This window comes from Plecotus auritus (assembly GCF_963455305.1).
Source record: "Plecotus auritus genome assembly, chromosome: X".
NCBI lineage: Eukaryota > Metazoa > Chordata > Mammalia > Chiroptera > Vespertilionidae > Plecotus > Plecotus auritus.
Window position 1 is genome coordinate 72,195,209 of NC_137784.1, and position 12,178 is coordinate 72,207,386.

At 34.0% G+C, this 12,178-nt stretch overlaps 1 protein-coding gene across 1 annotated transcript in view; it reads left to right on the forward strand.

The window, feature by feature from the left end:
• The window catches only part of DIAPH2 (diaphanous related formin 2), a 1,007,470-nt gene that overhangs the window by 277,769 nt on the left and 717,523 nt on the right, over positions 1–12,178 (forward strand). The window contains exons 11-14 of the mRNA XM_080653027.1: positions 1,883–2,001; positions 3,903–4,019; positions 6,273–6,391; positions 9,855–9,919. Of these exons, the coding sequence (XP_080509153.1) occupies positions 1,883–2,001; positions 3,903–4,019; positions 6,273–6,391; positions 9,855–9,919 (420 nt within the window). The remainder of the gene's footprint in view (positions 1–1,882; positions 2,002–3,902; positions 4,020–6,272; positions 6,392–9,854; positions 9,920–12,178) is intronic.

Sequence of the window (12,178 nt, forward strand, 5' to 3'; positions counted from 1 at the left end):
TATTTTTAATTAAATTTATTGGAGTGACATTGGTTATTTATTGAAAATATGTAATCATGCATATTGATTCCATGTTTTTTAAAGTTCTGATGCTAATTAAATGACAGTATTTACCCTGAAATTTTCAAACATATTTGAATATGTTCAAGTTTCATAGTGAACATCTAAGAAAAAATGGAATGTGACATAAGAATAATGAAAGGTTTATATTCTAAATGTGTTAAAAGTTGTTTCTGCAGTAACCAGCATATTAGGTGTGTCTGGCTTCTGCTGTTTTCTGAACAGAGTTCAGAAATCAGCTGATAATATGACCCACCAATTTTATAATTTTGCATTCCAGTAAATGACTTCATTCCCCTTCAAAGTGGAAAACAAGACCTAAAGCAAGTTATTACTAAAGAGCAAACTAGTATAAATACATTTATTTGTTATCTACACTAATAAAAGAGAAAGATACAAATTGACTGTACCTTTGCGACGCCCACCAGCCAATCAGGAGTGAGTATGCAAATTAACCCAACAAAGATGGTGGGCTAATTTGCATATGCAGGCACCGAGTGGTGGGGGCAGGATGCTTGCATCATCGCCATGGCGATGACGCAGGTGTTCCACACTGCCCCAGCTGCTCCAGGCCTCTGGGCAGCGTGGGAAGGCAGAAAGGCGGCTCTGGCTGAAGCAAAGGCAGTGCCAGCAGCCAGGGGAAGGAAGGCCAATACTTGCACGAATCTTCATGCATCGGGCATCTAGTATACTTATATGAAATTATATAGATATATATTAATAAGTATTTTCATATGCTATTTAGGTAAATTTTCAGTTGATTATTATGTCTAAGAATGTTAGAAAAATACATCTAGAAATTGCATAAATTTGTGTTTGGCTTCAGTACTTGCCATTACATCTCCATTTATAATTGTTCTATTGAATAAAAATAGAAACAAGAAATGAATCCTATTTTGTTTTAGTTACCTAATTTGAAGTACATCATGCTTACATTTCCTTTCAGAGTTCAAGCTCAGCTCTGAAAATCCTAGTCCCACTTTTGGTATCACTCTTGAGCATCCACAGTTGTGATTATCCATTTGGGTTTTGAAAGCTGCAACTTAATGGACACATATTAAAAGCTATCCCAGGTGATATATATTAAGCCCAACAATCTCTAGTGTGGCATGCTTCCAAAGATTTCATTTATATTATTATTTTGAAAATTATCAGAGGTATGTAATGCATGTGCTTATAATGTATTACAAAAACAAATCTTTGATACCCAAGTTGGTATTTTGTGATTAGGCTAAGCAAACATGAAAGGTGGGGGAGGAGGCTAGATAAGCAGCCTGATAAAAAGTCCTGATAAAAAGGCTTTTTTGCTTCAAATCACAAAATATCATTTCAAATAAACCTGTTTATTTCACTTTTCACGCCATACTTGGGACTGTTGTGCTTGAGTATATCCTTGTATTTGTTCTTTATTAATACAGTTGATCTATATTTGCATTTTTGCCAGAGGCATATGCGAATGTTCTAACTGCATGAGTTCTTTTGCCATCTTTGATTAGTGTGTTTAGTCAAAATGACAGCATTTAATTTGGGTTGTTAGCAATTAGTTTTTTCTTTTCCTTTGTCAAAGTGATTGTTAATTTTCTAATGTAAATAATCAAAATCCAGGGCATGAAAAGAAAATGCAATGAATGCAATGAGGTTCTTTTATTTTAAAATAGAAAAACGTAGCACATTTTACTTTCTTTCAGGAAACCAAGTGTGTGGGGTCAATATTTGAATTGCTTCTGTGTATATAAATGAATAATAGTGTCTGGCCTTTATTACCAAAATATGCTGTTGTCAAACTGTTATTCATCTGTTAAGTTTTATGTTTAAATGTTAGGATCTGAAAGAAAAAGAGAATGATGAGCTTGATATTCAGTTGAGAGTATTCGATGAAAACAAAGAGGACGACCTAACTGAGTTATCACATCGTCTCAACGACATTCGAGCAGAAATGGAATATCCTTTTGACAAGCCAGAAAAATCACTTTGCATGCATTGTGAAAAAAGGATTTGTGCGTGATATTGTGAATCATTATTAGAATTCTTATCTGTAAGCCCAATTTACATCCATTTATTTATATTAGAACCTCACTGTGATGCTGTCCTGGAGACTCATGTTGAGGAACTGCCTGACTGTCCGGATGATTTACACAGGTTATATTGAAATCTGCACAGTGGTGTTATATTCTGCTCCATGGTCTTGAAAAGGAAGAGCCTAAGGAAATATACCTCATGCATAAAAATTTATCTGGGGGGTGGGGCAGTTCACTGAGTTTATATGTGGCTATAGATAATAAACCTTTTCAGTTTATTAAATGGTCCTCGGTGGTTTAGAGATGTAATTCAATTCAAATCAATGTCCTATTCTCCAAATATTTTGGTTCCTTAGCAAAACAAAGAAATGTTTAGATGTAATAGTATCTGACTATGATAAGGCTGTGTGATAGAAGCATTCGAGACAAATACAACTGGTGTAAAATTTTGCTATGGCAGTGATTTAATATGAAATGATTTTATATTTTAAAGATGGTTGTCACAGCATTGGTTGCCATTTGTTTCACACCCATTCATGTTCTTCCTTATGGATTCTGGGGAAATTGGGACATACTTCAGAACCAAAATGACCTTGAGCTGGGCTTTTTCTCTGTGATGTCTTCTTTCCTCTTCCTCCTCCCCTCTCAAAAATAACTGGAAGTAGTATTCCTCTTTTTGAAACTCCCAGAATACTTTGTTTGTATCTGTCTTATTTATGTACACTTCTGTGCCCCTTGAGATTGAGGTCAGAAATGTTGTATTTCATCTTTTTCCTCCAATGCTCCTATTGAAGTGTCTTATCCATAAGTACTGGATAAACAGGTATGCAGCAAATAACAATTTCATTATTATAGGAGATAATTTCTCATAATTTTTAATCTATCATTAGTGACTCTAGTCTATAGGGTGTCCATAATATTAAATGTTTTTATGTCATTTAGTAAATATATTGCTTTCTTGCTTTATATAGATTTTTCTTACAATCAAACTTCATCAGAAAGCTCTTTTTTGACCCATTTTGTAACCACTTAAAGGACCTTATGAGACTTTAACACAGTACTCTTACATGCAGTCTAAGGAGTGATCTAGCATACACTTAATTCTACTTCACTAAAAATGTTGACATTTCAGGTTATTTTTAGGATGTTGGATTACATCTCCTCTCCTACCTTTCTTTTGTATTGATTTTCCTGATCCATTTTTGAAATATGTTTTCTAGTTTATTAAAAGCATTTGAACTTCAACCATTCTTTTTATATCCTAAGAAAAATGTTCCAAGTTTCATTCTTTATTATCCATGTTTTATTGAATAATGAAATACAAAGGAATGCAAATAATAATAATTTCAGATTTCATTAAGTATTTCATCTGTATAAAATAAAACTGGTTTGTGATCTTTTATCAATCCACAGAATGCTCATTTATCTTTCTATCTTATGTCACAGTAAAAATAGAGGAGTAGTGGCTTTCGTGAACAATATAGGCCCTCCCTCTATCACAACTACAGAAAGCTCAAGAGAAAACCATTTCCATCAATGGCATTGCTATTCTAATGATACCAGCTATAATCTGGACTTTAAAATATAATGGGTAACTGATCACTTAAGGTTTTGATGGTTGAATGGTCTTAGAAATACTCTTTAAATCTATCTCTCTTGTCAAAATATTAATGTGATTCCATAGATTATATTTCTTTATATAAAAATTGCAATACAGGAGCATAGAATTGAAGGTTTAGAAATAGTAATAAAAACAAAATGATACATCAGTGAATTTAAGTTTCATGAAAAATCTTTTATTTTTTTCCTTGACTTACTTTTCACTGATATGAATGAAGTATACCATCTTCTGTATAATTTGTTGAAGGACACAGCTGCTGAAAATTACTTATTATCCATTCTACAACATTTTTTGCTTATCAGAAATGATTATTATATCAGGTAAGAAGTAGTTCTCAAAGTACTACTTGTATAAGTTGAATTAGATATAAAGGAAAATTAACAATGTATTGGGGCCTAGGCAGTCTATGCATATGTGCATTCAGAAAGTGTAAGAGCTCGATGACTTAAGATTTTGTAAATGGTATTAATTTATTTTTATTTTTTTTGGGGGGGAAGAAGAATTTATTTATAAAAATGGGGTACCCAAGTGACAGGACTTTTAATAGCAATGAATCCAAAGATTTTATTGAGCCTATGATGAACTTTCTTTTCTAGATAATTGTAACACAGGGTCAGCACTATAGAATCTATGGTAGAACTTTTAAGTTCTTATCTTTAATAAGTAAGGTTTTACTATTATTTCTAGTTTATGGTATTTTTCTAGTAATAGATGTGTTATTATCTAAGAAAATAATGCTAAATTTCAGCTTTATATTCACTAATATAATTCTTCAAAATAAATGATTATGAGAATAATCCATAAGGTTAGACATTTAGAGTCTAATAACTAGGAATATATTTGAAAGCCAGAAAGTTAGAGAAAGGTTTCTGAGTGACTGAAACTTATCTGTTAGGTGATGACCATGCTCTTATATTTAACTGTTTCAGAGACTCTTAGTTGTTCTTCATAGTCAATATGCATGACATTCTGGCAACCTAGGCTTTCTGATTTCTCAAAACTTGCTTGATTAATGCGGAAAGGAAGGCTACCCTGGGGCCAGGTACAGTTGCAACAAAAATGAAAGTTCTAAAGCCACATAGAAAACTCTTATAGTTCAGACTAGTACAATAACTGATGAACATCATGATATTACAGAGACATAGAAAAATGTTTAAAATATTAAATGTTAATGTTTTGTTTTTTTTAAGTAGGAATGATGGTAATACACTTGAAATGATAGTTGTTTTATAAAATAAGTTCTGGTGATTAAAGGGGTACTGTGGCAGTGTGTACGCAGTTACCTGGGGAAATTGTGCGATGCCACCCATTTCTCAGTAAGTGATGAAATGAGAACTTGCTCTAATATGTCATCCTTTTCATCCTGAGAACATCCATGTGAGGTGGAATTGCCTGTTCTCAAAGAGAACAATTGTGTTTTCCTTATTTACCCAAAGAGTCATTGACTAGACTGATTATAATCTGGTATCAATTAACCTAGGCCTTATGATGACTTGAAAGAACCTCAGATCTGTAATATACAGGGTGGGCAAAAGTTGGTTTACAGTTGTGAGTACACAAAACAGTTTATTCTTTCTTGTATTATTATTTATTTGTATTACAACTGTAAGCCTACTTTTGCCTGCCCCTGTATATTACTATTTATTTTTATTCTTAATACTAGCCCTATGACAAAGGACATGTAAGAACAATTTGAATCTGTTTGGCTTCATTGGCAAACTTTTAGTAGGTTGGATAGTTATTAGCACACAATTTTAGGGATGTTTATTTAATAATTTGTGTATAGTAGTATCTCTTTTTGATTTTTCTCTGTTGAATTTATTCACCACTGATCAATACTCAATTTTCCCCAAATATTAATGCAAAAAGTGTCTTTAAAAATTGAAGTATGCAAGTGGTCATTTTTAAGGCCAGAATTACCGTGGTAGATTACAGAATTAGGATATGTTTTAAAACCTTAGACACTTTGAACAAATTGAGGCTTTAGCCATGCATATTAAGTGTGTGTGCGACTATAAAATGGATCTTTTAAAATATGTGCATAAGTAGATCTTTGAAATAGTCTGTAGCATAAGTGGCTCAGTACAGTTTTGTAAGCTGTTACAGCTAATCTTGAGTAAAAGTGTTGGAGTAAATTCAAGACATTGCTTGCCACCGAATGCCAAGATACCCATCCCTCATTGATATTGAGAGCATGTAGAGGCATAGGACTGTTTCCATGGATGTGGGACTAACAGGTCATTTGTTTTCATTAACTTTAGGAACAACAGCTTAAGTTTAAGTAGATAAGGTTGATAAGTATCTTTGTATGCAGGCCTGAATCCCTGCAAACTAGAGTATTAAGTCACTAAGTGTTCACAGTTGATTATTTCACAATGGGTTTTGCACTATAATGTCCAGACCATCTTTAAATGTAGGCATGTTTCTTCTAAGGTAGTCTAATGACTGGAAAGATTTTTTTAAAAACAGTGCTAGAGAAAGACATGGTTATTTTACCACAGTGAATCAACTCTTAAGAAAATTGATTTGTGTAGGTAGAAACGGTATTTAAGAATACTTTCCCTTTTTTTCAGGCCACAGTATTACAAAATAATTGAGGAGTGTGTTTCACAGATAGTGCTGCACTGCAGTGGTATGGACCCCGATTTCAAGTATAGACAAAGATTAGACATTGATTTAACTCATCTGATAGGTATGTAATATAATCCTCAGTGTCCTTTGATTGTATTATACTATCTTCTGTATAATAGGCACTTTTTAAAAGTATATCTCTTACTGAACTTCCTCTATTAATATCTGATAAATCATTGTTTTTATGGGTACTCAATCACTATAATTGTTAATTATTATGATCATGCGAGTTCTGCCTGTGTGACTGAAAATATGAACCTATGTCACAGGTTTCAACTCTCTTGAATTCAGGTTAAAATTAATACCCCACAAAAATACATTGTATTATTATACATGAATGCCTTGCTGTTTAGAAACATGGCCCTGAAATCATTTGATTCAGTTTATACTGGTACCTTAATGGCTTTATAGAAATTACATATACAATAGGGTCTACTTAATAATATAGCTATGCTATTCATGTTCAAGTTTGAGGAAAGAAACACAGGGTTATTTAATAGCTTAAGACCTTTTAATTCTATCAAAGTAGAACAATTATATTTCACAGACTTTGAGCTAGAAAAGAATTTCAGAAGTTCATGTTCATCTACTTGGATTGCTGAGGAAATGCCCTTATATCATCCTATACTCGTAATTAGCTATACTTTCTGGAACAATCTCTGGATGATGTGAAACCTCTCTTGTGAAATATGCTGTGCTATCTGACCTTACAGTTAAACAGGTTTATTTATACCTAGTCAAAATCACTATTGCTAAGATTCAAGCATGAATTCATTTGTCTTGTCTATAAAAGAAGAAAACAACAGCTGTTGAATGCCAATTATACGTATATTCTTCGTGCCATAGCACAGAGAAGCCTCACAGTAATATTCAGAGATGAATTCCTTATTATTATTTATCACTAGAGGCCTAGTGCATGGGTTTGTGCACCAGAGGGGTCCCTCAGCTTGGCCTGCGGGGATTGGGCCGAAATTGGCTCTCCAACATTCCCTGAGGGGTCCCTGATTGTGAGGGGGCACAGTCCAAGCTGAGGGACCCCGCCGGTGCACAATTGGGGCCGGGGAGGGACCTTGGGAGGGCTCCAGGGCTTGTCTAGCCTGTCTCGCCCAGTCCCGATCTGCCTGTCCCCAGCAGCAAGCTAACCTACCGGTCGGAGCGTCTGCCCCCTGGTGGTCAGTGTGTGTCATAGGGACTGGTTGAATGGTTGAACGGTTGGAAACTTAGCATATTAGGCTTTTATTATATAGGATGTATTTTTTTTTTTTTAATTATTGGAGAGAGAGGAAGGGAGGGAGTGAGACAGAGAGAGGGAGAGAAAGGGGGGGGGGATGGAGAGAGAGAAACATCAACTTCGTTGTTCCACTTATTTATGCAGTTGTTTCTGGTATGTGCAGTGACTGGGGATTGAACCCAAAACCTTGGATTATTGGGAAGATGCTCTACCCAGACACGGCTATTCTTTTCTGGTTTTAAAACTCCTGCTTCCTTATTCTAGGCAATCTAGAGACTTATGTAATGGAATAAAGCACCAACCTCAATTCTCAGCTCAATACGTGGAATTTTCATGGAGCATTTGTATTACAATAATTTTTCCATGCTAACCTTTAAAATGGGACTTTGAGTGTCTCTATAACATCCCATTTTATGGAATGCCATATCATATTAATTAGTTCCTTCTTATTGTACATGTAGATGATTTACAGGTTTTCACAATTAAAAATGAATCTCATGTGAACGTTCTTTGTATAAATGTTTGGATTTTTCTCATTTTTTTCTTAGAATTGATTTCTGTAAGCTAGGGTATGAATTTTGAAGGCAAAATGCTTTTTACCTTGCCCAGCAATTAATGTGAATGCTGGTGTCATTACATATTTTTCATTGAGCTTGATAAACTCAGTAATTTATTTCATATTTTGTTGAGAAAATTATAAAGGACCATTTCTAAATATTTGTATTGGCTTATAATCTCTTATAGACTATAATTGGCACACATACTCTGCTGTTGAGTTGGGCTAGCTCATTCATTGTTCACAGACATTTGTTTTGTGTACTGTATGCCAGGTATTTATAATTGTGTACTGTTAATCCAAAGTACTGGGGTGGGGAGAGATGAAGGGACCAAGTGAGAGAGGATAGTCAGCATCATAGACTCGTTATAACTGGAACAATTTACCGAACTTTTTAGGCTTCAGTTTCCTCAACCGCCAAATTCATATAAGTCAAATATATGTGTGGTTCTTAATATTTTATGGTCAGAGGCCTATTGCAGTAGCTGATGAATGCTGTGGAACTTTCATTAGAACGTGTACACACACAGACATGTGCGTCCGCAAACACACATGCACATGTGCATTCACAAAAAGTTTCAGGTGCTTGAAGAACTTCTAGGAAATTTATGAATCTCTGTTTTAAGATCACCTGGACTTAAGGAGAATAGAGTCTCTTCTGATTTCACAATTTTGTAAGTCTTGTATTTTTTTTATAAATCATACCCTATTCCTGCCTAATTTCTGATACCTTCTGATTGAGATTTAAATCAAGATTATTACCAATCATTGCCAGCACAACACAGGTCTGGCCCCTCTTTGATCTCTTCATTTACCAATTTTCTCCTTAGTTGCCTTGCTCCAGCCACACAGTTCTTTAATAAAAAGAAAAAGAAAAAGAAAAAGAAAAAGGAAAAAGAAAAGCTATATTGAGGTATTCTGGACATGAGAAAAACTACCCATCTTTAAAGTACACGATTTGATAAAATTTTGATATTTAGTTATATTTAACACCACTATCAAAGTCAAGATAATAAACAAATCTATCACCCCAGAAAGTTAAAACTGTTATGACAGTCATATGCAAGTCTGGATATAGATATACATTTTTATTTTTTGGGGATAAATAGGTGTGGCATGGCTAAGTACAGAAGAGACTGTATGTATGATAAGAAAAATATTGCCCAAAAGAAGTTCTTCACTTATTTATATTCTAAAGTGTTTGATTAGATGTGAGAAGTTTAATGTTTATTTCCTTATTTACATAATATATTCTGCCCCCATTATAATTTATTTAAGTGAAGTCTTTCTTTGGGAAACCTGAATTAATGAATGTTATTGTATCTCTACCTCTAGCCTTATTTTAAAGGCCATTTTGAGTTTTAATGATCTTAAGCAAAGATTCTGTGGGACCTATCTACCCATAATAAACTACAAAACAATTTTTAAAGAATTCTATAATTGTGAAAGTTGCAAAATAATTAAATACCTTAAAACAATGATAATTTAGTCAAATATACGTATATTTGGATGCTTGGTTTCGTGCTTCAACAATACTATCATTAAATTCAGTTAGTATGCAAAGGAAAGACAATTTATGGTGGTTTATGTTTTCTGTGGTCTAGGTCAATTTCCCTTTAATAGCGACTGGCATATGAATGATTGTCTACACAGTAGAGTTACAGGCTGGCAGCCATATTTTGCCTAGAGATCTGATGCAATAATTTCTAATAGTTTTTTTTTGGTTAATTTTAATAGATTCTTGTGTGAACAAGGCAAAAGTTGAAGAAAGTGAACAAAAAGCTGTGGAATTTTCAAAGAAGGTGAGGCTTATAAAATATTAGCCATAATTATTAAATTAATAATTTAATCACAGTATATATTCCACCTTGCTCCTTTATGTAAGGCCTTATAAATGTTGTTTCAGTTACGTAGTACTTTATGTTTCTGGATTCAAACATAACTAGAGGATATTGATTTCTTTCATGATAAGATAAGGTTGCTACTGTTTCCTCCTCATCACCTTTAATCCATTATGGAAGGAAAACACTAGCCCTAGTCTATTAAAGTGATAAATGAAGGTTACAGTTAAAAGCAATCAACCAAAATATATTTCTCCATTGCTTTCCTGTAGCTCTCACTTACAATAGGTATCTCCTTGGAGAACTGTGAGATGTTTAGCTAGTCTTATCTGTTATACTCTAAAGTCATTGCTATTAATAGCAACAGAACGATGCAGTGTTTTCTGTGTATGGGTTTCTCGCTACTTAGACTTACTTTCTTTGAATTTTATAATAATAATTTTTAAATGATGTTGCTGCTTCATGTAGTCTTGGTGCAATCTGAGTTTCTCCTTATGTAAATGTCAGCTTTTTAAATATTTTAATTTTATTTAGATCTTAGATTGTCTTTTCCTTGTTTTCTGAAAGCATAGTTACAATTTTATTAGCCTGTACCAAAGGTTGTATTTTTTTGTTGTTGTTCTAGACACTATGAAGTGTTAGTATGGTATTTCTCTGCTGCTGGTGGCAGGGAGAGGGACTGAAGCACAAGTCTAAAGGCTTTCCAGTTTTCAGCCTCTGACAGCAAGATAAAGTGCTTACATATTGCTGTCTCTTCAAAGTTATGTCTTACCTTGGAGATTAGATAATCACTTTTGCTATCACTCTAGAAATTATAGAGTGTTACTGAAGTTACTTCAGGGCATCTGAAGAAATGTCTTTGCTCTTTCAGTTACTAGAATAGATTTTTAAGAGCTTGAGCATAAAATGTTTGTGTGAATATGTCATTTTTATTGGTGAAAGAAAATGTATGCTTTTGATTAATAGACATTTATATTCCTAATGTTCTTGTTTTAAGTAGCACATTTTAAATTCCCTGTGAAAATCTTAGAATCTCCTTAATTTTTCCCTGGCACTGTGACTAGAGACCACAAGACTGGAGCAAACTGTGACAATCTATCTGGTAAAATTTTCTGTAAGCATATGTTATGGGAAAAGGAGTCCTGAAATAATAAAAAAAGAAATTTCAGTGTTTGGTGCTTTATTCCCATCACCAACATTTAGAAGAAACATGAATGATTTTCCAGGGGTTGTCTGCATGTTTTCTCTTATTCTAGGTGATTTTAAGAGGCAGTATAAAGCAGTTAAAAAAAGAGGGAGAATGAGGGGCGCTAGAATGAGAAGCAGTAGTTGTAAGATCTGATCTCAGCTTTGCCACTAATTAGCTGTGACTTTAGGTAAGCCACTTACTCTCTTTGGATCATAGTTTCTTTGTCATTAAAAGGAGTGGATAAATTTAGTGGATTTATAAGAAGTCTCCCAGCTCACACATCTCAGACTTCTCTGATTCCTTCTGTGGGTTTACAGATAAAGATCATTTCCAGCAAAAACACTGTGTGCCTCTCTTCAAAAGTACTAGCAGACAAACCTTTTGTAGAGGAAAACTATACAGTGTGCTTGTGTAGACACCATGTTTGACAAGCACACAGGAGAAGCTAACTTTGGGAGGAGGATAAGAGTATAGAATCAGATAAATCTTTTTTTTTAATTGAGGCAACATTGGTTAATAAAATTATACAGGTTTCAAGTGTGCAGTTCCATAATACACCATTTGTGTATTGTATTGTATGTTTACCACCCCAAGTCAAGTCTCCTTCCATCACCATTTATCCCCCCTTAACCCTCTTCAATAGGGATAGTAGTGAAGTATCTTCTCCATGAACTAGGAAACAAGGTCATTTGCTGACTGAAGGATCTGGGGTGGGTTTGGAATTTGAAGTTAGGACCAGCCTCTGTGGGACATTTTCCTAGGACTCAAGTAGACATGAATAAATGAATTAACTAGTATTTCAAGTTCGACCAAAACACTGTGATTATCCAATTTGCTCACCCACTCTTTCTTCAGACTAGGATCTGAGTGGCATTTTATAACTTCCAAAGGTCAAATCTACTGTGAGGATGAATATGTATTAGTGTAGTGAACATACTTTTTATGTTTTACAATCTCTAAAGACAGTTTTGTACAGTAAAAGATAAAACAGAAATAAGATCATTGGAATAATGTGTAGACTTCTAGAAGTG